Source organism: Clarias gariepinus, chromosome 11 (assembly GCF_024256425.1).
Source record: "Clarias gariepinus isolate MV-2021 ecotype Netherlands chromosome 11, CGAR_prim_01v2, whole genome shotgun sequence".
Lineage (NCBI taxonomy): Eukaryota > Metazoa > Chordata > Actinopteri > Siluriformes > Clariidae > Clarias > Clarias gariepinus.
In genome coordinates, this window is record NC_071110.1 from 16,087,916 (window position 1) to 16,114,989 (window position 27,074).

The following is a 27,074-nucleotide window of genomic DNA, read 5'->3' on the forward strand; positions in this document are numbered from 1 at the left end:
ATGCGGGCGGAAGCAGAAGTCTTCTTTCCTCTATTTTGAGAATATTTCTTCTTTCCTCTATTTTGTCCTCTGCTATAGAAATTAAGTCTTTAAAAAATCCTCCTCTCTACTCTTAACAATTTTTACAGTAGAAGTTTTTAGGGCTAAGATGTTTCGTGAATCATTTTCATTTTTACTAAGATTTAGTCCCAAATTTAAGGGGAAATTCTAAGAAAGTGTCATAATTGTAACACAGCCACCCATGCAAAGGGCAAATCTGTGGACAACTACGCAGATTTAAAGGCAGGCAGAGCAGCAGACAGCCGTGGTTGATAGACAAGCTTACCATGTTTTTAATCAGAGCAAAAGCACTACATCTGTCTGGCAAGTTATTTACACTCCCAAAAACCAGCACACTATGTGCGAACAATTACAGAGCACCAGGTCTGGGAAAGAAACGAGAAAGGTGAAAACTAAAAAGCAAGATGAAAATATTTTTAAAAAGAGAAAACTGAAAAGAGGCCTAAAAGATAAACAATATATCTCATTAGAGATAAAGAAATAAAGGTCTGGATAAAGAATAAATAAATAAATAAATAAACATTTTTCCTTTCGCAAAAGAAAGGGGAGCATTTATATTTAGGTTTAGACCCTCATGGTTCACAAGACACTCCCCATTCTTTAGTTGAGTTACAAAGCAGTGTAAAAGCACCATTTCCTTAGCACTGCAAGGTGCTTGCCCTAATTGATTAATCCCCGTCCCATCATAACAATAATTCTAAGAATTTTCTTAGAATTTTATCAGGAGCAACTTTTGGGCATAAGAAGCTTTGTGAATACAGGCCCAGGACTAGTTGCACAAATGAAAAAAAGGGAGAGCAGGAAATACTGTCTGTGTATGCAATTTAAAATTACAACAAGTTTATTTTGTTGGAACAGCGCAAGACACAGTCAACCAGCATCTCTTTTTCATATTGGCATTTAATTTGAGACAGTTATTAGACATTACTGATATCCCGGAGATAGGCAGTGTCACTAGAGGAAAATACCTGGGGGCTTAACACTCATATAAAGCTAGGTATCGTCAGCATAGAAGTGGAAATGGACATTGTAAGGGCCATATTTCATTCTTGTGATTTGTTGTTATGTTTATCTTATTTCAGTTTATTAGTTAAGCATTAAGCATTAAGTATCATACATATAATTTGTATTGTGACATCATTTCATGTGTTGTTCTGTGACATCATCCCACAGTTATGCAGTTCCATGTCTATCACGCACGTTAGTTGTAGTTGTTGTTAAGACACGGAAGGATACAGAAAGGTGTGGAGCACACAAGCTTTTGACCGTGAGACAGTAAGCTAAAAGGAATACAGTAAAATAAGTTGTTGTAACTGTAATCTATCGAAGCTACAGAACACAGCAAGCGACTTGTCGTGACTACAGTGGATTTATGCAAGAAACTGTAACAACCGTTGTTTTTGATGTTGAAAATAAACAAGAGACAAAGAAATCAACGAAACGTCTGATGTCGTCAGTGACACTGTGTAACTAAAGACACGCGTCAGAACTTGTGAATAACATGCACCTACAGACATCATAATGTCAGAAAATATTTTCTAAGGGAAAAAGGTAAGTAATAAACAGGATTGAGAGCAGGGCAAAGCCCTGGGGAACTTCTATAGTGATAGCAAAGATTTTAAACTGATAACCACATATCTGAACAGATTTGTCACCTGCCTGTAAGGAGGTGAACTATTATCGCAGTGTGCCTTGTACGCAATGTTAGAAAGGCGTTCTAAAAGTATTAAATGGAATACCATTCCCACGCTATCTCCAAACGGAAATGTCTTCCCATGTCTGTCATAAGCTCTCACAACAACTCCTATTTTACTGACCTCATCTAAAGCCCTGCATCAGGGCTATTATAATCAGTAAAACATCTCTTGGTGCGGATCTCCACACCTCACCCCCTAACAATATTAGTAAAAAAAAATGTGAATTAAGGATGTCTTAAAACATAATGCAGTAACTCTTTATTCATTTGAACACGGTAAAGGTGTTAATGTTTCGTACATTCCTTTATTCGTCCTTTCTGTTTGTGCTTAGGTTTCATTGTTTTCCATACAACGTTTAGACAACGATGTTCCGGAAGCGATATTAAATAAGGAAAATACACAATTTTGTAGCAATTCAGTTTTATTAAATAAAGAATATTTTTATTATCTTATTTCAGTTTATTAGTTAAGCATTAAGCATTAAGTATCATACATATAATTTGTATTGTGACATCATTTCATGTGTTGTTCTGTGACATCATCCCACAGTTATGCAGTTCCATGTCTATCACGCACGTTAGTTGTAGTTGTTGTTAAGACACGGAAGGATACAGAAAGGTGTGGAGCACACAAGCTTTTGACCGTGAGACAGTAAGCTAAAAGGAATACAGTAAAATAAGTTGTTGTAACTGTAATCTATCGAAGCTACAGAACACAGCAAGCGACTTGTCGTGACTACAGTGGATTTATGCAAGAAACTGTAACAACCGTTGTTTTTGATGTTGAAAATAAACAAGAGACAAAGAAATCAACGAAACGTCTGATGTCGTCAGTGACACTGTGTAACTAAAGACACGCGTCAGAACTTGTGAATAACATGCACCTACATTAAATTCAAAAGCTTGGCTCCGCCGCAGAAATGAAGATAAGTGATTTAAGATTGTAAAGAGCGCGCGTGCGACTTCAAAAACGCGCATCAACCGAAAGCGAGAAGAGGACTTGCCTGCCTTAAACTTCACCATGTCACACGGCGAGGACAACGCCGCTATCACCGAAACTGAGCAGGTGATGGTGCTCGACGAACTGAAGAGCGCCAGAGAAGGCAAGTGGAGTCAGTTGACTGTATTATACAATAAACTAGAGGCGCTTATGGACAATGCTTGTAATTTGCATGACGTAAAAGCCAAGCGCCGCCAATACAAAGCGCTGCTAAATGACCTTATTGAAAGTAATGTAACAGTGCGATCGTGCGCAAAGGATGAAGAGCGTGAAACCGATCAGCAGCACTGGTATCACCCTAGATTAACGCGCTGCACAGAATTCATGATAAGAGTGGAGTCGTGGATCGCGGACACTAGTAATCGCTTTAAGTTGTCCCAAACAGTTGACGATGGAGTTTCGCCAAACGACAGTGTGTCAATGGCGGAGCGTAAGACGCCCGCCCCCCAAAGGCACGGAAGCGTAACGTCAGCGGCATCCAAGAGGTCCTTAACGTCAGCAGCATCCGAAGCTCGACTAAAAAAGGCAGAAGCCAACAGAGCAGCTTTGCTGGCTAAAGCAGCAACTTTGAGAGATCGGCAGGCACTGGAGCTGGAGGAAGCACAATTAAAGGCTGAGGAAGAGCAATTGAAAGCACGATTAAAGATTGAGGAAGAGCAATTGAAAGCACAACTAAAGGCTAAACAAGCACAATTAAAGGCACAAAAGGAAAGGCTGGAAATGGAAACGGCGCTTGCAATGGCCGATGCTGAACTAAATTCTTACCAGAACCGCAAAAAACAACATCCTGCCAGACGGAGCGTGGTCGTCGAAACGAGTGGTGCATGCCCCCCGGAACCAGAGCAAAACGACCACTGCAACCACAGTTCGGCAACGGAAAACCTTGAGCTGCCATCACGCCTCCGAGCAACCCACTTAAGCATGCCAGTGAGTGCCAAACCCATAATGTCAAGCACCCAAATGGAACGGCCCACCCAAGGTAACGAACACTCACTTTACAACACTGACATAGTGGAGCCTCAGGGTAGGATGCCACTTCAGACAGATCTTACAGAAATGTTTGCAAAGAGTCAGAGGCAACATTCCTTACCTCCGCGCAACGTTCCTCCATTCTATGGTGACCCTCTTGAGTTCACGTCCTTCGTAAGAGCCTTTAAACATGCCATCGAAACCAACACTGATAGCAATCATGAAAGGCTGTTCTTTCTCGAGCAGTATACTGAAGGACAGCCTAAGGACCTAGTGAGAAGCTGCCTGCTCATGCCAGAACATCGTGGCTACGCAGAGGCTATGAAACTGTTACATGACAATTTCGGAAATAGACAAATAATCGCTACAACGCTGATGCAAAAGGCACTCAACTGGCCGGAAATAAAGTCAGAGGACGGAAAGTCGCTAAAAACTTTCTCCCTGTTCCTAGTAGAATGTTACAATACCATGTCAAGCATCGATTACATGGATGAGCTAGACAATGCTACCAACTTAAGAGGTGTTGCCTCAAAACTGCCCTACAAATTGCGTGAAAAATGGAGAAGCCACGTATACAAGTACGAGGAGCGCAATCAGGAAAGAGCTAAGTTCGTGCAGCTGATGAAATTCGTAGAACGAGAAGCAAAGGTAATGTCCAACCCACTCTTTGGAGACCTGAACGTTTCGACTAGTGGTAAAAAACACAGCAGCAAATCCTCTCCAGGATTCAAGCAAAAAATTGAAGAAAAGAGGGGCAGCAGCTTTGCGACCGGCGTAAAACAGGTTGGTAAAAATCATAGAGACTCAATCACAGTAAAGAGTAGTGGTGCATTAGTTATTAGTGCCTTCACTAAACCTTGTGCATCCTGTGAGCAAGATCACACCCTAGACGAATGCCACAAGTTTAACAATGAGACATACAAGGTCAAATTGGACTTTCTAAAAAAAAAAAAGATTCTGCTTTGGCTGTTTAGTAAAAGGACATTTAAGCAAAGACTGCACGAAGAAAATTACCTGTCAGTTGTGCTCAAAGAAACATCCTCGCATGCTACACATTGCAGCAAAAGACACAGCTCAAGCGATCGCAAAGGCTGACGAAACCGAACCAGTTCAAACATTGTCTGTTGCAGCGAGTCATGAAACGAGTGCGTGTATCGGGGCTGGAGATGACTGTATTCTCTCCATAGTACCTGTTAAAATAAAGTCCAAGAAAGGCAACAAGACAGTAAAGGTATACGCCTTTATGGACCCAGGTAGCTCTGCTACCTTTTGTACAGAGTCATTAGCAAGGCGATTAAACGTACAAGGTAAAAAAATTGACATCATGTTAAGCACCATGAACGCGAGAAAACAAGTAGAAAGTTACGTGCTTACTGACCTAGAGGTTAGCAGTCTGGAAGAAAACACCTTTGTTGAACTCCCCAAAGTGTTCACACAAAAGAGTATCCCAGTCTCAGTGGAAAATATTCCACAACAGCACGACATTGATAAGTGGCCATACCTCAGCGAAGTAAAACTGCCTTACATTAATGCTGGAGTTGAAATTCTCATAGGCAACAAAGAGCACAGGCTCCTAGAACCATGGCGAGTAATTAACAGCAGGCACAATGGGCCATATGCAGTAAAGACTGCTCTCGGATGGACCATAAATGGACCTCTTCGAGAGTCGGTCGAGGAAGGCACACGTGACAATGAGCAAGTGAGCGTTGCAGTCAACAGAGTCTCCATCGAAAGTGTAGAACAAATGCTGATACAACAGTACAACCATGACTTTCCTGAACGGAATTGTGATGACAAAGCTGAGTTGTCACAAGAGGACTATCAGTTTTTAGACTCTGTAACTAACTCCCTGCAATTTACCGATAATCACTTCTACATCGGTCTCCCATTTAAGAAAGCAGCTATTCAAATGCCCAATAACCGAAGCGCAGCCATGCAGCGCGCACTGAACCTCAAACGGAAGTTTAAGCATAACCGCTCCTTTCACAAAGAGTATCTAAACTTCATGAACGACATGTTTGAAAAGGGTCACGCAGTCAAGGTCCCCACACCCCACCCAAGTCGACAAGACGGGCAAGTGTGGTACATACCTCACCATGGTGTGTACCATCCTCAAAAGAAAAAGCTAAGGGTAGTCTTTGACTGTGCTGCCAGCTATCAGGGAATATCATTAAACAGCGAGCTTCTGCAGGGACCCGACCTGACAAACTCACTCATTGGGGTGCTCGCACGCTTTAGACAAGAAGAAGTTGCCATAATGGCAGATGTGGAAGCCATGTACTATCAGGTCAGAGTTCCGGAAAAGGACACAGACTTGTTGCGTTTCCTGTGGTGGCCGAATGGAGACATGAGTCAGGACTTGGTTGAGTATAAAATGGTTGTTCATTTGTTTGGTGCAAAATCATCTCCAAGTGTAGCTAACTTCGCCCTTAGGAAAACAGCAGAAGAAAACCGCAGCAATGCATCTGCCGAGGCAGTCAACACAGTACTTAAAAACTTTTATGTAGACGACTGCTTGAAGTCAGTCTCTAGTCATAGTCAAGCAGTTGCGCTATATAGTAATCTCACCAAACTGTGCGCAAGCGGAGGGTTTCACCTCACCAAGTGGGCAAGTAATAGTCGTACATTGCTAGCTTCCATCCCTGAGGGTGAGAGAATTAAAGACATGAGGGACTTAGATTTGAGTAAAGACGTACTTCCTGTTGAGAGGGCTCCAGGGGTGCTGTGTTGTATTAATTCAGACACGCTCAAGTTCAAGATTAGTTTAAAAGAGCGGCCTGTGACTAGAAGAGGAATCTTGTCAGTCACTAGTTCAATTTATGACCCCTTAGGCTTCCTTGCACCAGTCATACTGCCAGCTAAGATCTTAATGCAGCAGTTATGTAAAGAGAGACTCGCTTGGGACGATGACATTCCCGAACAATTTATAAAACAATGGAGGGCCTGGCTACACGAGTTGCATCAATTGTCTGAGTTTAGTGTAGCAAGATGCGTAAAACCAGTTGACTTTGGAGTCACAACTACAGCACAACTTCACCACTTCTCAGATGCAAGTGAAACGGGATATGGAGTTGTCTCATATATTAGAATCTCCATCATACGAGAGTCAACCAAGCCACAGCAGTGGAGGTACGTCAACACTTCGAAAAACCCAGCTGACGCTGCTTCCAGAGGAGTTTCCTGTGAAAAATTCATGAAAAACAACAATTGGATCCATGGTCCCCCCTTTCTTAAAACACCAGAGAGTAAATGGCCTGAAAACATTCACGATCTGTCGACGAAAGAGGATGACATTGAGATTAAACACTCAGCCTCAGCGAATCTCGTAAAAACTACAGAGAGCACAGATGCCGTGAGTAAACTGATTAACTATCACTCTGACTGGTATAAGTTAAAAAGATCCGTTGCCTGGATTCTTTGCGTTAAAGATATGCTTAAACAGAGAACAAAAAGGATTAAGGGACAGGCAAACAACTCAATAACAGAAAACCATAAGTCTCTAACAATTAAGGACTTAACAAGGGCAGAAAACGAAGTCATTAAGTTTGTTCAAAACCAAAAATACAAGGACGAAATTTCCATGTTACAAAAGGGTAATGCTTCCGTAAAAGGAAACAGTTGTCTCTCCAAACTAGATCCAGTACTGCAGGATGGAGTGCTAAGAGTTGGAGGACGTCTTGGTAGGTCTGCAATGCCTGAGCATGCAAAACACCCTGTCATTATACCCAAAGACTCACACATTACAACCCTAATCTTAAGAAACACTCACGAACAGGTCGGACATTGTGGAAGGAATTATATGCTTTCAAAATTGCGGCAGAAATACTGGATTCCGACAGCAAATTCCCTTGTGAGAAAGTTTCTGTCCAGTTGTGTGACATGCAGAAAGATCAGAGCGAAGAATAGTGAACAAAAAATGTCAGAACTGCCACGCGATAGAATAACACCAGATCACCCACCGTTCACTAACGTAGGGGTAGACTATTTTGGACCCTTCGAGGTCAAACGGGGTAGAAGTAATGTTAAAAGATATGGCGTATTGTTTACTTGTCTGACAACAAGAGCCGTGCACATTGAAGTCGCGCAGTCATTAGATACAGACTCCTGCTTAAATGCTATTCGACGCTTCATGTGCAGAAGAGGCCAGGTGTCAGTTATGAGAAGTGATAATGGAACAAACCTCATAGGCGCTGAGACTGAATTGCGTAAAGCTATCCAACAGTGGAATCAGTCAAAAATTGAAGGCGTCCTCATGCAAAAGGGGATACAATGGATATTTAATCCTCCTGCTGGGTCTCACTTCGGTGGAATATGGGAAAGGCAGATAAGGTCAGTTAAAAAAAAACTTGAGGTCTGTACTAAAAGAACAAACACTAAACGATGAGAGCTTGCACACATTCCTGTGTGAGGTGGAAGCTATAATAAATGACCGTCCCCTTACCACCGCTACAGACGATCCCACAGACCTGGAGCCCCTGACACCTAACCACCTGCTGCTAATGAAAAAACAGCCAAACTTGCCTCCTGGTCTTTTCAAAAAAGAGGACATTTACGCACGTCGCAAGTGGAAGCAAATTCAGTACCTTGCCGACCTATTCTGGAAGCGATGGGTGCGTGAATACTTGCCCTTGCTCTCGATTGGAGACGTAGTTCTAATAATTGATGAGTCTTCTCCAAGAAATTCATGGGTCGTCGGACGGATCACGAAAGTGTTCCCTGATAAAAAAGGACTTGTGAGACGTGTACTGGTCAAAACTAAAACCAGTACCCTGGAAAGACCCATCGATAAGCTGTGCCTGATATGTGAAATGGACTGTTAATTACCTTATAAAGTAGTCATGTTCCTTTCATTTGGTACGCAGCGATATGAATACCTTAAGTTAAACCGTTAACAAATGTCTAACGTGTTAAGAAAGTTAATTCTAAAGTGTTAAGAAAGTTAATTCAAATTTTAATCCAATAGTAAATGTTGTGGCCCAATTGTAAAAAAAAAAAAGAAAAAACAACAAAACAAAAAATGTGTGTAATTGTCAGTCTTCCTGCCTGTCAATTAGGGGCTGGAAATGTAAGGGCCATATTTCATTCTTGTGATTTGTTGTTATGTTTATCTTATTTCAGTTTATTAGTTAAGCATTAAGCATTAAGTATCATACATATAATTTGTATTGTGACATCATTTCATGTGTTGTTCTGTGACATCATCCCACAGTTATGCAGTTCCATGTCTATCACGCACGTTAGTTGTAGTTGTTGTTAAGACACGGAAGGATACAGAAAGGTGTGGAGCACACAAGCTTTTGACCGTGAGACAGTAAGCTAAAAGGAATACAGTAAAATAAGTTGTTGTAACTGTAATCTATCGAAGCTACAGAACACAGCAAGCGACTTGTCGTGACTACAGTGGATTTATGCAAGAAACTGTAACAACCGTTGTTTTTGATGTTGAAAATAAACAAGAGACAAAGAAATCAACGAAACGTCTGATGTCGTCAGTGACACTGTGTAACTAAAGACACGCGTCAGAACTTGTGAATAACATGCACCTACAGACATCATAATGTCAGAAAATATTTTCTAAGGGAAAAAGGTAAGTAATAAACAGGATTGAGAGCAGGGCAAAGCCCTGGGGAACTTCTATAGTGATAGCAAAGATTTTAAACTGATAACCACATATCTGAACAGATTTGTCACCTGCCTGTAAGGAGGTGAACTATTATCGCAGTGTGCCTTGTACGCAATGTTAGAAAGGCGTTCTAAAAGTATTAAATGGAATACCATTCCCACGCTATCTCCAAACGGAAATGTCTTCCCATGTCTGTCATAAGCTCTCACAACAACTCCTATTTTACTGACCTCATCTAAAGCCCTGCATCAGGGCTATTATAATCAGTAAAACATCTCTTGGTGCGGATCTCCACACCTCACCCCCTAACAATATTAGTAAAAAAAAATGTGAATTAAGGATGTCTTAAAACATAATGCAGTAACTCTTTATTCATTTGAACACGGTAAAGGTGTTAATGTTTCGTACATTCCTTTATTCGTCCTTTCTGTTTGTGCTTAGGTTTCATTGTTTTCCATACAACGTTTAGACAACGATGTTCCGGAAGCGATATTAAATAAGGAAAATACACAATTTTGTAGCAATACAGTTTTATTAAATAAAGAATATTTTTATGTTTTGCTGGCAAAATACATTTTAGGAAGAGACGTCTGCTCGGTCTTGTTAAATTGTTTTAAACCCGCCATTTCTGCGAATTCCCCCATTAGCGAAACCGGTTTGATAACTTCACACCTATCATGAATTAAAGGTGAAAAGAGGAGTTGCAGTTACTGAGAAGTCTGGGTGTCACCTCGTAGAGCGCTGTTGCAATATATTCAGAAAATAGATTTAAACAGAATCATGTTTGCTTCAGCATTGGAAACAATATTGTATTAGGCTAACTTCATTAAAGATTATTTACTTTTGTATTTATTGTATTCGTCTTTTTGCACGGCTGAATAAAGTTAAATATACACAATACATTTATAATTGTGTTTGCTTTACATTTCAGCACTCATTGAGCTTTTTCATTTTATATAATACAATATCATATATTTGTGTCCAATACTGTTTTATTTATATTTTACAACATTACATGCAGTTTGTAGTTTATTTGCGATTGTACTTTTTAATTGTAACCGACGTATCTACAGTATAAGAATATTTAACTACTTCAGCAGTGAATGAGAAATTTGGTCGGTCTGGCTTTTAGATAAAGTTCTTATTTGATATAATTTTATTATTTAATTAATTATCTTATTATAAATATGATTCTTATTCTCTATATTCTTGTTGAGTATAGTTCTTCAAAGCAAAGAATTAACAAGACAGAGCGGATGTCTATGCCTAAAATAGATAGGTTTAAATAGATAGATTAATGATAATTGAATCAGACTTAATTTTATATCTTTTTTTTAATTACTGTATGGAAAGTCGTATTATGCTTTCTCTATGTTATTTATCTCTTTATATATTCTCTAATTATGACTTGAATAAATTGGCTCACATTGCAGCACGCTGGCATGTTGGAAAAGCTAGCATTAATCTATCGTGTATAGTGTAAATGAATTTTAGATGGATTTTAAAGCAACTTTTTTAGGCCTAAATATTCATTTTAATTAATGGCCAGGTGTATTACGAAGTTGTTCTTTGCACAGTGTATCTGCACAGAGGGAATGTCCACGTGTCCACGCGCGCGTCTCATACTGTACTGTGGGTGTGTATGCATGGAGAGTTTGTGTTTGTGACGTTATCTTCTCCTTCAAACATGCTTCCAATCAACCAACCAACCCTGGCCTTCAAACTCAGAAGCTACGTGTCATAGCCGATAACTGCTCATTTGATCTGCTGGTTACGGCGGGGCGTTGACTGTTGATCAGTGTAAAGTAGCCTGTAAAAGCCAAGCTCTTCCCCAAAAATAGTGTAAATGTCTGCAACAAACACTAACCATCAAAATGTTAAGAATTTAATTAAACACAAATATCTAAATTAGATTTTCTTTATACATAATATTTTCATTATATATAAACTCATGCTAGGGTACTTTTACTACGCTGTAGTACCATTTAAAGCTATTTATTCATTTCTCTTTTATTTGCTTACTTACTTACTTACTTACTTACTAACTAATTAGAGAATGCTTTAGTAAAGAGCTCTAAAACAATGTCAATATGAATGACAATGGAATATTACAGAACATGCAAGTTGACGCCCATGCATAAAATCACTAACCATTAAAATGTTGGATTTTAATTAAAATGGCACTTATAGTGTTTAATTAAATTTTTAAATCATGGTTTTTACCCATGGGTTTACTGCATAAACACCGTTTTTTGCACACTTCCCTCTGTGCAGATACACTGTGCAAAGAACAACTTCGTAATACACCTGGCCATTAATTAAAATTTATATTTAGGCCTAAAAAAGTTGCTTTAAAATCCATCTAAAATTCATTTATCGGCCGCGGCTTGCACTTATATAGGCTACTCGATAGATAAACGCTGGCTTTTCCAACATGCCAGCGTGCTCCAATGTGAGCCAATTTATTCAAGTCATAATTAGAGAATATATAAAGAGATAAATAACATAGAGAAAGCATAATACGACTGTCCATACAGTAAATAAAAAGAAAGGTATAAAATTAAGTCTGATTCAGTTGTTATCAAATTCAAATTTATTTCTCACATACACAATCATACAGAGTACAATATGCAGTGAAATGATTTTGTGCGACCACAGAGTCGCGACGGCAGCCACCTAAACAGCGCCATCATAGAAGATAAGAAATAGATACATTAGGATACGAGGGTAAAAAATCCCCTCCCAGACTGTCCTTCGAAAAGGGCAGTGTGCGATCAGGGGTACAAAAATACCTCAGCAACAAGCACATAAAAACATGTAAACACAAGACATAAACATTGCAACGATTAGGGTACAGGGGATAGGAAATGTCCAATGTAGGCAAACAGCTCCAGTCCCTGCAGCTAGAGAGCGCTGGTCCCGATTCCGCCTGCCCACACTGAAGGGAATAAGCACACGAAGGCGTTGGATATGGGGAAGGTAGAGTGTCTATCTGTAGCTGTTATGTGTGTGCGTGAGTGCGTGCGTATCAGTTTGTAAGCCTGTAACATCCCGTAATAGTCTGCGCCAGGTGTCCTTGAAGGGGGAGGGAGTAGGATTCCAGAGCGTCTCGTTATCTTGGTCTTCGGGGAGTTTGTTATGACTCCAGCCACGGCCTTGAATGCAGTAGCTGGAAGAAAAAAGGGGCAGCCGAAAAAGAAAATCATATTTTCCAGGTTTCGAACAATATCTGCCAATTTCACAGATATTTAATGTCCATCACTGGTCTGCAGGTCTGTCCAAATCACGTTGCATAGCTGCTAGTCTCTCCAAAATGTTATCCAATTTGCGGTCCAGAACCACAGTCTGATTACTGACAGCTCTCGTCACCACTATTTCCCAGCCAGCCAGTCTCTTGGGGTTGAGACTGACTGCTTTTAAGATTTTTCGATATCCAAGTATCCCACCTAATCCAATCAGCAGAATCCCAGTTATCAGAGTTCCGAATAGGTAGATATCTTCAACATCCTCCAGAGACAGTGCGGCCAGGCACACAATGCGCCACTTCTCCCAACTGTCCATCGTGTATCCAGCAGCAAACGTCCCAGCAGGACAAGTAGGTTCCCCAGAACCCACACTTCTCGTCGAGAAGATCGTGTCAATTGCATTCAGAGACCAGTTGATCAAATCCATATTCCTTTTTAATTTTCAAGAGCAAGGCGAGGAGAGTCTCTGAATATATTCACAAGACAGACAAGAGAAGCAAGCGGGGAGAGATAAGGGAGGGAGAGCAGATGCGACCGCCTTCGTCAAGAGCCAAGAGGGAATCTGTTTATAGGTTATCAATAATATATTTATTTAAACCTATCTATTTTAGGCATAGACATACAAGACTTCACTTATAATGCTAACCAGTTAAAGTATGCCAGTAGGGCAAATATAAAATTATATGTATGTGTTCACATATTATGTTTGATGCCTGTATGTTGTATTTAACATGTTTATCCTAAACTTAGGAAGGGTAACCAACAGGTATAACCCTTTCTATGGATAAAGGTATGAATGAGTATGCAAAATATGGGATGTTTGGTATCGAATAAAAGCTTGTATTCAAAGAGCATTGATGTGCATGAAACGTTTGTCATATGAACGGGATTTATGTTAATACACTTTATCTTAATTACTAAAAATCCACGGAGGTGTCCTCCCACGTGACAGGAGAAACCATAGGTTAATGTATGCACGAAAAGAAGGAACCATGCAAGGCATGGATATGCCCACAACCACCTCTGACTGTGACAAACAGCTGTGGGACGGACCGCACCATAAGGTAAAAAAAACAAGGTTCAAGCAGCCTTGGCATCTGAAGAAAACCAGCAAGCTCGACCACTTCATTGCAGCTCTCAGCTGTCAATGGGTGCCTAAGAGAGATATTTATTTTCTGTGCGCGCTTGACTTTGGCTGTACGCTCGCTCAACTTTGTCCAGTGTTACAAAACTGCCACAAAACCAACCAATCACAGACATCCACACACTTCTTCTGATTGGCTGTTCCCTCTCCTCAGCTGACAATATCGACCGCATAACGCATACTATAATTTGTATAGTGCTTTTAACATGGTCATTGTCTTAAGGAAAGCATTGTAAAAAGGTGTATTTATTTATAAATATTATAAACAAATATTATAGTATTTATTTTTTATTCAATGAAGTATTAGTATATACCAGTTTTGTTTGTCCATTGTGTGTTTTTATTTACTTATCTAATTATTCATATAGCTCATTGTTAGACTACATCGACTAGTTGCGTTGCTTTTGCTATGAATACACTGATCAACAGTCGACGCCCCGCCGTAACCAGCAGATCAAATGAGCAGTTATCGGCTATGACACGTAGCTTCTGAGTTTGGAGGCCAGGGTTGGTTGGTTGGTTGGAAGCATGTTTGAAGGAGAAGATAACGTCACAAACACAAACTCTCCATGCATACACACCCACAGTACAGTATGAGACGCGCGCGTGGACACACACTTCCCTCTGTTGATCAGAGCGTACAGCGAGAGTTGAGCGCGCACAGAAAATAAATGTTAAACATGTTGAGCGAGCAGGGAAGAATCTGCACGCGCAGAATCGAGCTGTTAAGCACAGTGGGGACACAGCACGCGCATAGAGTGCTTTGTCTGCTCTCAAAATGTCAAACCCCGCGCACAGAATGGTGGCAGGAATATAACGCAATAGAAAGCAAGCATTTTTTAGTGTAGTACTTCAGTACTAATGAATGGACAAAGCGCAGTCAAAGCCCAGGGATTCTGCTTGCTGTCGCATTGTATTCAGCGTGTAGCGCATATTTTTGTGTTTGTTTCATTTTATGTCTGTAGTTTTATCGATAAATCTGCTCATATCTGCTCACACGTTTATCAGCCATTTAATCAAAAAGCGCAACTCACTTTCACTTTGCAAAAGGCAGTGTTTATTATTCAGTGTATATTTAAAGCACATAAACACAATAAAACGATATTGTTTTAGGCTTTTTGCACACACGCACGGGTGCGTTACAATAATAATAAGAATAATAACAATAATAAATTCGGAGCACTACTAGTACCACCACTACTACTACTACTAATAATAATAATACTGAATGAAGAAAGCATAGTTAACGAAGTATCATCATAGAAGGAGAGAAGAAAATGAAGAATAAATACATATCAGTATTTACAGTTTGAGCTCGACACGTTTATGAGCTCTGTCGCTTGCTGTAAATGGGTGCCTAAGAGAGATAACACGTTTTCAGCTTTAGTAAACACACAATACTTCAGACTGAAACACGACTGCCCCTTACAAGTAATGAAAAGCATTTTCACAGCTTGCCGCGTGCAGCCGCGGCAAGTCGCAGGATCCCTTTTCTCGACACGTGCGTTTTTAATGGCCAGATCTGTACCTTAGTCAGAGTTTAGTTGTTTTGAGCTGAATTCTGTTTGTTTTTCTTAAAAGAAGAAACTCGCACGTTCTCCAAAAAGGAAAAAAGGCGAAGCCAAATAGTATGAAGATGTAAAAACCATTTACATCTTCATACTATTTATATGTGATTAATATTATTATTGTATAAACGAAAAAGCAATATAATACAAACACGAAACTTTCGCGGCAACGATAGGAAAATAGGAAGTTACGTCACGTGACAGATTTCTAAAACCTATATATTAATAATTGTTTTCCATCATTTTAGCAGCTGCAGCAGATATTTGATCTACCTAACTCACACTTTTTTAAATATCTACAAACCCGCAAAATAATTTTTTTGTCATTTCCTAACGAGCCGCCAACCACACAAATGGACTCTGTTCTCGAAAAGTCCCTTACTAAAGGAAGAATATCCATTATATATAATAAATTATCACAGCTAGAATGTGACGTTTCATTAGAACATTTAAGAGAGGCATGGGAAAAAGACCTTGAAATAGATAGTACAGAAAAGCAGTGGGATGGTGTTGAGGAAAACCATTGGATCCAGACCCAATACTAGCTATTTTTTGGTGTTGGTAGTACATCATAAAAAGAGATAATGTTATCAGCATGGCATGTTTTGCTGGAAGGTGACAGATGTGACCATGGTTATTAGAGATTATTAAATTGTATTAAAGTTTCAGATTAAGTGGTTCAGGACACTCAAATGACAAACAAGAGGTCACAAAGAGCAGTCAGACTTTTTTTTCCCAGGTGGTTCTTTAAAGTAACATCTCAAGTTTTGTTTTAGCTTTTTCAGAGCTTATGAGAGTTGTAGAGTTGGAGAGTTGTGAGAGTTGCCCACCTTGTGGGGAAGAAACACCATATGCTTTTAAAAAAGCGTGAAATGCTATGACATAATCTGGTGCAAAACTGCTTATAATATCAATTCTACACAACATTTTGATTTCATTCAAATATGTACATATTTATATGTACTATATCTACAGTACAACAATAAACCATAACATTAAAAGGCAAAGCATTAAGGTCAATATTATGTAGGTTTCCCTGGGTAGCTTTGGCTCCTTGGGACATAAGACCTCTGGGGGTATGCTCTGGTTTCTGGCACCTGGACTTTAGCAGCATATCCTATCCATATGGGTGCTGTGGGTTGCAGGGTTGGGACTTCATGGATTGGACTTGTTTGTCTGGCGCATTCCATGGATGCTCAGATCTGGGAAATTTGGAGGCTAGATAAATGCTAAACACTAAATAGTAATAAAGTGGCGCTGACTGAGAGCCAGCGTACAATGCTTGAAACTGTGGTACTCTTAGCAAGTGGGCTAATTTTGCTCAACTGGAAACAAAAAAATCCACCACACCATTCAACCTCATTAAAGATGTTATGCTTCTCACTAAAAAAAAGACAGATTTTTTTTTTATTTCTTTGTCTGTTTAAAATTTCTTTCTGTACTATTTGAGATAAGTACAATTTGTAAGAGGTGTATTGAAATGTTGTGCCAATGTAAAAAAATCAAGAAAGAAAATGTTTAAAATAAAATAGAGAAAAGAAGAAATTGTTTTACTTCCTTCCATCTTTCTTTGATTGTTGGCTACATACCATCCAAAAGTGCAAAATAAATAGACTGTCCTGCAATCATGGAAATTGGTAAAAGGGGAGCCATTTTGCTCCTACCAATCTGAAATTGATTACAAGTAATAAAATTGGTATGGTAAATAAATGTGAGAACTTAAATATACTAACTGCTGCATAGAAATTGGATGCTTCAAAAGTAGAGAATCACTTTCAACTTTTGGCTGTTTTAATTAACCTTAAGACATTAGCCTATAACAGAAATTTTGCATAAAGTAGCCTGTATTTATGACTATACAATTTCCTTATATACAAACATTATGATTTCACTGTTCATTCTATTATCATATAGTCTATTTTCACAAAGAACACTTTTTCCATATTTCTTCATAACAGTCCTTGAATTTCTACATCATCCTAGGAATATCTACTTTTGCAAGGCAATCAGCGTGAATGCGCTGCACCTGGCGATGTGTTTATTTAAGGGTCCTGATACCTCTGCACTTCGTTTGATCATTTAGGTAGCACCAGTACCGTTTCAGGGCCAAAGAAAAGAAAAGAGAATAAGAAAGAAAGAAAAAGATAGACAGACAGACAAAAACCCAGTCTCTGTCTTCCTAAGACTCCAGTGAAACAGAGAGAGACAAAGGGTGTGGGGTGCTGTGCTTTAAGCGCGGGCTCTTTGGTTAAGTATAAAAGTACAAAAAAGAAACAAACCCCTCTCTCTTAAATAAAGCCTCGGTGAGGGCAAACGCCCAGAGAGAATATAGTTTTTATTTTAGTTTTCAAAGCCCTGTCCTTTCTCGCTTAGACGGCGGAGCTCTGTTTATTTTGTGTTTTCAGTTTTCTTCTGTTTCCTTTAAAGTTCCTTAATTAATAATCCCACGCTATCTCCAAATGGCGAGGTCTTCCCATACGTGTGATAAGCACTTTTTTAATCTCCTGATCAATTGACCCCCTCTGAAGGCTTGCGTCAGGGCTCTTATAAACATCTCGTGGTGTGGCTCTCCATAGCACACCACTGTAACACCTATTCCATTGTAGGGTTTTCAGCTCTGGGTTAGAGGTGAATCGAATTTTTAACAATTCGGGTTAATCCCGCAGCCGACGATAATAATACAAAATCTGGTATTTACCAATCATGAGCAAGGTAACATAAGATCTGGGCAAATGTTTAGACTTTAAAATACATGACCACGGCAACAGTTTTTTATAACGAAACAAGAATTTATTAAACTAATCTACGTTACATGAAACTGCGCTACTTAAACACGCACACACACACACACATACACACAAACAGTTTACAGGGTAAAAGTTAATGGAGTTTCTTTAGCAATGTTTACTAGAACTGAGAAAGTCACAAGAGCAGATCCTTGGGTTTAATTTTATTGTTTAGTTATGAAGCGAGCACCGATTTTCAGCAAGGTAAATCCATCCCACAGCTGTTTGTCACAGTCAGAGGTGGTTGTGGGCATATCCATGACTTGCATGGTTCCTTCTTTTCGTGCATACATTAACCTATGGTTCCTCCTGTCACATGGGAGCACACCTCCGTGGATTTTTAGTAAAGTGTATTAACATGAGTCTCGTTCATATGACAAATGTTTCATGCACATCAATGCTCTTTGAATACAAGCTTTCATTCGATACCAAACATCCCATATTTTGCATACTCATTCATACCCTTATCTATAGAAAGGGTTATACCTGTTGGTTACCCTTCCTAAGATTAGGATAAACATGTTAAATACAACATACAGGCATCAAACATAATATGTGAACACATACATATAATTTTATATTTGCCCTACTGGCATACTTTAACTGGTTAGCATTATAAGTGAAGTCTTGTATGTTCTTTGTTCATGGGCCAGGAGGTGAAGCAGGAAATGCATTCCGGGGGTCAGCAAGGCGGTTGTGAAACTGGCTTCTTCCTCATTCAAGGGGGCTGCTTGCTAAATTTTGAGTGGGAATGTGTAACTGCTTCTCTCTTGTGCAAGGAAGTTGCTTTGCAGATTTACATTATTTGACTTGGAGATGTAAAACTGTTTCTTTCCTTGTTTGCTGATGTCGTATACTGTCTCTTTTTTATTAAACTTGCTTGCTGATTTGCACCATTTGAGGTCGGGTCGGTGAAAGCCATCTGGGTTTCCTCTTTTGACTGGGTCATGTTTCCAGCTGCTTTACATCATAAAAAGAGATAATGTTATCAGCATGGCATGTTTTGTTGGAAGGTGACAGATGTGACCATGGTTATTAGAGATTATTAAATTGTATTAAAGTTTTAGATTAAGTGGTTCAGGACACTCAAATGACAAACAAGAGGTCACAAAGAGAAGTCAGACTTTTTTTCCAGGTGGTTCTTTAAAGTAACATCTCCAGTTTTAATAATCTGGCGCAAAACTGCTTATAATATGCCTTCTACACAACATTTTGATTTCATTCAAATATGTACATATTTATATGTACTATATCTACAGTACAACAATAAACCATAACATTAAAAGGCAAAGCATTAAGGTCAATATTATGTAGGTTTCCCTGGGTAGCTTTGGCTCCTTGGGACATAAGACCTCTGGGGGTATGCTCTGGTTTCTGGCACCTGGACTTTAGCAGCATATCCTATCCATATGGGTGCTGTGGGTTGCAGGGTTGAGCCTTCATGGATTGGACTTGTTTGTCTGGCGCATTCCATGGATGCTCAGATCTGGGAAATTTGGAGGCTAGATCAACAATACTAAACACTATGCATGCCACTAAGCCCCACATGTGGCAGGCTGCTATGCATTGGTAGTTTTGATACCTTTTTATCATGGCCAGCATTAACTCTTTTTTTTTTTTCCCCCAATTTGTCCTATATCGGCTTTTCTGTGTGATTGGACCAGACAATGAAACCTTTGGGTTCCATTGGGAAACCATTGGGTTCCAGGGACAACTAGTCACTAGTTTACTGGTATAAAATTGATAATGTTATTCAATTCACCTGGCAGTGGTGTTAATGTTGTTCCTGATGTATGGTGTATATATACAGTAAATATATAATAACAACTTTCAAACTGTATTTGTAAATGGAAAATAACACCATGATTGATTAAACATTTTGTATTAAAACCTGATATAGTAGTATGGGTAAATTGACAAACTGAGGAAAATACCCAAACAATTGCAAAATAGTATTTTGCATGAATTTAAAAGTTGACCACAATGCACAATCTCTTTGTACAAAACATATCCTTAAATTTTTTTAAACTGAAATGTTTTTATGGTTTGGAGGAATGGAGACATGTACTATTTATTCCATATTTTCTTATGTTTCTGCTGTCAGTTTTTGGAAACTCTATTCTTTTGTATCTTATAATATCAAAGAGAGCTTTGCACTCTCCCATGTTTGTGCTAATTGGTCTTATGGCAGCTGTGGACTTGTGTTCACCAATACTATTTGTACCACATATGTTGTTAAGCTTTTTATTTGATTGGAATGGTATTTCTCTTTTTGGCTGTTTAATACAAATGTTTTGCATTCATTATTCTGGAACATTCCAGTCTACTTTATTGTTGGCAATGGCACTGGATCGTTACTTTGCTATTTGCAGGCCACTTTTTTATCACAAGTATATGGAAATATGTAACTTTTTAAAGTTAATCAGCATTCCATTAATCAGAAATGGAGTCTTAATTACCACAGTAGTTTGTTTGGCAGCAAGACTACCTTACTGTGCTGAAAATGTGATAGACCATTGTTTTTGTGAACATATGGCATTGGTTCAGTTGGCATGTGGAGATATTTCTATGAACAACTTTTTAGGACTTTTGACAGCTTTTCTCATACCAGCCTTAGATTTTGTTTTCATTGCTATGTCTTACATAATAATATTTATCTCTGTTCTAAAATCTGGTAAGGCCCATCTGAAGGCTCTTAATACTTGTATTACTCATATAATTGTTATCACTTTTACACTATTTTTTGCCCTAATTTCTTTTATGTTATATAGAGTAAAAAATGATTTCTCTCCAAGCAGCCGTGTATTTTTTAGCACAATGTATTTACTTTTTCCAAGCTGTTTTAACCCAATAATTTATGGACTGAGAACCAAAGAAATAAGGCAAGAATTAGTGAAATTGATAAAATGTATACATGTATAAAATACCTGCATCACTGTGGTTGGAAAGCTTGTGCATAACCACTTTTAAAATATTCCAATGATTATGCAAATATTTGGAAAGATTATGTCAATGACAATTATGTAAAAACTGTGTAACCAAACATAAATATTTTTTAAACTATAGCACAACAAAATAATTTAAATTATTTCTACTTTTACAACTTTTTCAACATTGTACCATGTGTAGCAACTTTTTTTTGGCCGATCCAATTCTCCTTCCTAAAAGGTTTTTTAGTTTTTAAATTTTTCCTATTTTTTTTTATCTACAGTAGCAACAAATTCACAGTCCAAGCATTTATCCCAAATATTTAGTGTGCAGGTTAGCTAAGAGTTCATTACTTGATTTGTGCCTATTATTTATTTAAAGTGGAAAAACATTCAGGCAACGATGTAATGTTGGCACATGTGAGTAAAGCTAGCTCTGATCTGCATATGCACAGAGTGAATTAAAGAAAATACTTCACAAGACATTCTGATCTAAGCCTTCTCAATGCAACTGAAGGTCCACATAATTATTCTTCACATTTCTAAAATATCAGCTCTGAAAAGCTTACATTTGTACCTAATACCTCAATTAACTAATTACAATCTACTTTGCCTTCTAGTAAATAAATGAAGAAGGGAAAAATAATGTTTCTAGGTTATTGATGTTTATTAAAATTAAATTAAAATAAATTGCATTTATAAAGCATGTAACATTTGCAAGTCATGTCATTGCTTAACATGTATTAATTATCTATTTATTTATTTTATATATTTTTTATTATTCATAATGAATATTATAACATTTAAACCCTATTATATATATTCTGAAACAATTTATTCAAAACTAAAAATAATGCTACTACTCCTAATAATATTGTAGTTTTTAATGGAATGGGTTTCAAAAGTGAGACTATGACAAAATATATCAACATAATATGTTAATTCTTTGTCTCCCATCAAAATATCTCTCATCAACATATGCTCAAATAGGGTCAGTCTTTTGAGTTTCACATGTTTTTTGTTTTTTAAGTAAAAGGTATGAATGCAGTTACTTTTAATGTCTCTTCATCTAAATCAGTTAATCTGAAATTCTGTTTAATGAATTACGAGAATAAGTGGTAGGATTTCATAGAATTTACAGTATTTTTACTGTAAATGGCAGATGAAATTATTAGATTATGAAATTTAAATACATAGGATTTAAGGACACAGCAATTACAAATCTCAATTACATTTTTTTTTCAGCAGTTCTTGTCTCCTTTCTGTATATTTTTTGATGTGTTTAAGGCACATAAATTAGCAACAAGAAACAGTCTTGTTAGTCCAGAGGCATCCGTGTTGATGCAGTTGGAAAAATTTTTTTCTTCTTGTATAAAAAAAATGCAGAGAAGACAAAGCTGGATGTAAAGAGGATGAAAGGCAAGAAGAGCACCCAGAAAGAATGAGGAAGTACAAGGCGTATCTCCTACTCTTATCATGGGCAACGTTAGATCGCTGGAAAAAAGTTGGATGTACTGAAACATTTAGTAAGGGCTGAAAACATCTTCTGCGAGTGCAGTCTGACATGTTTTACTGACATCTGGCTACATGGTGATGTGTCTGACTCTAGTATTACCTGGCATAGTTTCAGCGCAATATCTTTGGGTGACCGTTGTAATAGGACTGCCCCGATGCCTGAGTCGGAGGCGTCCACTTCGACCACAAACTGAAGGGAAGGGTCTGGCAGAAGTAGAACAGGGGCTGAGGTGAATCGCCTCTTTAAACCTAGAAAAGCCCTAACCACTTGCTCTGACCAAATGAATGAAGTCAGAGAGATGAGTGCGGAACTATAGACCCAAATAAATCGCCTATAGAATTTGGCAAACCCCAGGAAACACTGGAGTTTCTTGCGTGTTGTTGGAGCAGACCAGTGGGTCACTGCCTTCAGTTTGGCGGGGTCCATCTGAATCCTAGATGGGGCGACAATGAAGCCCAGGAAGAACACTGTGTTGCTGTGGAACTCATACTTCTCCGCCTTGACAAACAGTTGATTCTCGAGCAGCCTCTAGAGTATCTGGCGGATGTGCCCTATGTTCCTCCAAGGAGTGTGAGAAGATAAGGATATCATCTAGGTACACGAAAGCAAAGGTATTGATGAATATTGATGGCCTTCCTCTCGTTTTGTGAAAGTGAGAAGAGGCGACCCCGTGGTGGGGCTGTGCCAGGCAGGAGGTCGATAGCGCAATCGTAGGGACGATGAGGGGGAAGAGAGATGGCACGGGACGTGCTGAACACAATCTTGAGATCAATGTTATCAGGTGGAACCTTTGAGAGATCATGAATTTCTTAAAGTTATGGTGGGAAAAAGAGCAGATTTCAGGCAAGAGGCCAGTCAGAAAGGACTCCATTCGAGGATTGTATTGTTTCTCCAGTCTTCGTGGAGGTTGTGGCAAACCAGCCATGGGTGCCCGAGCACCAGCCGGCACTGAGCCTTATCCATGACCAGAAGAGAAAACTCTTTAGAGTGGTTCCCGGATGCCCTTAGGTTAACCGGCATGGTGCGACGGGTAATCGGAGGGAGTAGTGTTCCATGGAGGGAGAGAGGAAAAACTTCCAGAAGGACAACCATCTCTGCAGCAATCAATTAATCAGGCCTATATGGAAAAGTGACCAGAAAGAAGCCACTTCTTAGTAAAAGTCACATGGCAGCCTGTCTGGAGTTTGCCAAAAGGCACCTGAAGGACTCTTAGACCATGAGAAACAAAATTCTCAGGTCTGATGAGACTCTCTGGCCATTCTACCATACAGGCCTGACTAAAATTGGAGTACAAATTTTGAATTTAAATTATATGTAGGTGTTTCTTATTTGCCTTGAATTTAAGCAAAGTAAATAACACAGTAAGCCATTAGATTTTATCATGTGAAATGCTAGCATAGCTAGAAAACAGACTGGGGGTGTGCATCAAAAAAAGTGTCTGTGCCACATTTATTGTCAGATTAATGTGCATAAAACTATATTATAAAACTATATTATCTACATAACCTTTATAAAACTCTAATTTAAGTGCACTGACATTGACGACAAAACATTCAAATTAAAATTTTGTCGCATACACAGTCATACACAGTATGATATGAAGTGAAATGCTTATATGACTGCTGATGACCTAAAAATTAAAAAAGGAAAGTTTCAGTATGAAATAAGAGAAATAAGAGAATCTTACAAATTTGGAAAAATTATGGGAAAAAAACTTTAACTTTAAATTTACATTATGTACGTATAATAAAATCTAAAATAGTAGAATAAAAATAGGAATATAGAAATGTAATAAAATATAATAAAATATAGAAGAGTTAAAGTGGAATATAGAGTATGTAGAGAATGTAGAGTTCTGTGGTGTGCAAAATGTGCAAATGTGTCATATGTAATGTGTGATGAGCAACTTGATGGCTAGTTAGATTATTTGTGAGAAAGCAGATCAGAGTGTTAAGTCCTACAGTATGTGGTGTTGTGATTGAGAGTCTGTATAGCCTGTGGGAAGAAGCTCCTCCCCAGTCTCTGTGTTGGCATTCAGGCAGTGGAAACACTTTCCTGACTGCAACAGAGGGAATAGTCTATTGTTGCGGTGGCTGAAGTCCTTCCACATGACCACAGGTTCTCTCTGTAAAACTTTTCTGTCCTGCATGGATCTGGTCCCAAACCAGGTTGTGATATTTCCCATCAGGATGCTTTTTATGGTGCAGGAGTTCCTAGGCATGTTCGTATTATGTTGTCATGTTGTCGCGTTTGTTTGCACATTGCATGTGCACTGTATGTTATCTTTTCTGTATAGGACTTAGACAGTTTCTGTTAATATATAATGTTAATCTCTTTTGTCTCAGCTAGTCAGGTAATTAGTTACTCTGGCACTAGATCTCCAGATTGTTAATCAATAATAACCTCCAGGTAGGCCATCTCGTCGTTGTAAGAGATCATGCCCATCACGATGGTGTTGTCAGGAAACTTAATGATGGTGGTAGAGTTGGTAGTAGCTATGCAGTTGTAGGTGTACAATGAGTACAGCAGGGTCTCAGAACACAACCCTGAGTGCTTCAATGCTGAGGGTGAGGAACACTGATACATGTCTGCCCATTATTACTGCCTGTGGTCTGCCAGTTACAGTATATATATATATATATAAACATGGGTATTCCACAGTGGAAAAAGAATGCAGTCCCTTGACCACAAATTTGGTCACAGCCCTGTGAAGTTCCTCCACTTTCTCCTTAGTCAAATTAGCCTTCTTTGCAATAGTCAATGGGGTCACTGTTGTAGTACTACTAGTACTAGCTAAAAAGCCATAATTATAAACAGAATCCATGTTGTATTAGTATTTTACAAATCGTTTGACTACTTGTTAGCATGAATGCAAGATTTGCATTTTGCAATTAACATTAAATTAGCCTACTACTAAAGGCTGCTGTCGTCATCATAATCTGTGGACTCCTTTTTGCTTTGGTTGGTATGACTAAGGATGGGGTTGTCCTATCGGTGTGATAGTGCCAGCTGTAAAACATGGTGCATCCCTCTACTTTTAAGTTTATACCGTGTGCCCGCAAATGTTTTATAAGATTTGACGTGTTTCCCCCTTTACACGCAACTGCTGTGAAACATTTGCTGCACACTGCGGTGTCGGAATCCTTTTTTGTGAAATATAGCCACACTTTCGACCGTTTAGTTTTAGGCATTTTAACTAAAGCTGTTTATTTTAGCAAGCTAAGATAGCGGTAGACCACCTGGTGCCATCAGAGCGAGTGTAACGTTAGTTGCTGCATTCACGTGCATCTCGGATGGTCTCTTATTTCCTGATGATTTCCACTTTTAATTTTTAATCTAATCTAATATACTTAATCTACAGTACAAAAATAAAATGGACAGTAACATTACTGCAACAATGTTTTGTAAAGTTTTAAGTGGCACCGAAATTTGCGTTCTGTTTCAGTTCGGTACATATTGGATATATAGGTACTGGTGAGGTATTGGCACCGGTTTTCGGTACCCAACCCTAAGAGTGATTGTTCGAAATATTTGTCCCCTGGTTATTTTAAATGGACATGTTGTTTTACATTCTGACTTAAAAGTGCGAATCAGAAAATGAGACTATCCGATGAGCGTGTGAAGCAGTAATTCAACCTGCAGCAGAAGATAGTGAAGGCAGGGATCCAAGATGGTGCCGGTGAGGTCAGCTGCCGTCACGACTGCTCCGACCTATTTTACTTTGTTTTCATTTTTTAAGATATCTTTCAGTAACTTTAAACCGGCTAAATCATCACCATGGAGTACATTAGTTATGATAGAGACACTCTTGTTTCTATTGGTATACAATGTACTCCGGATCCGAGCTGGCCAAGTGAGATCCTGAGGGAGAACAATGGACGCGACGCGAAGCGGCAGCCCCGAGGGAAACGAGCTGGCGTCAGGAACAGGCTGAGAGCCCGTGCACACCGCACACCTCTGCCTAGCATCCTGCTCGCCAATGTCCAGTCACTGGAAAACAAGCTCGATGACCTCAGGGCCAGGATAAAGTTCCAGAGAGACATTCGGGACTGCAATCTCCTCTGCTTCACCGAGACATGGCTGAACCCAGCGGTGCCGGACCACACCATCCAGCCGGCCGAGTTCTTCTCGGTTCACCGCATGGACAGGACACGGGACTTGGGGAAGTCAAGGGGAGGCGGCGTGTGTTTAATGGTAAACAGCAGCTGGTGCAACAGCGCGAACGTTGTTCCTCTCACACGCTCCTGCACACCAAATCTGGAACTCCATCATGTGTCGTCCTTTTTATATACCTCGGGAGTTTACATCGGTCATAATCAGCGCCGTTTATATTCCACCACAAGCAGACACGGACACTGCCTTATGCGAGCAGCATGAGGCACTCACACAGCACCAAACACAGCACCGGGACGCTGCGCTTATTGTAGCGGGGGACTTTAACAGTGCCAACCTCAAACGCTCAGCGCCGAACTTTTATCAGCATATCACCTGCCCCACCAGCGGCGAAAGGACACTGGATAATTGTTAAGGTCAAGGACGG

At 39.2% G+C, this 27,074-nt stretch overlaps 1 protein-coding gene across 1 annotated transcript; it reads left to right on the forward strand.

Moving 5' to 3' along the window:
• Positions 1-20,071: 20,071 nt before the first annotated feature.
• Positions 20,072-26,770, forward strand: LOC128533435 (olfactory receptor 52K1-like; the record flags this gene model as incomplete). The annotated part of the gene is made up of 2 exons (XM_053507705.1): positions 20,072-20,994; positions 26,746-26,770. Coding segments are annotated over exons 1-2 (945 nt in total), but the record flags the coding sequence as incomplete, so codon positions are not given.
• Positions 26,771-27,074: the final 304 nt, after the last annotated feature.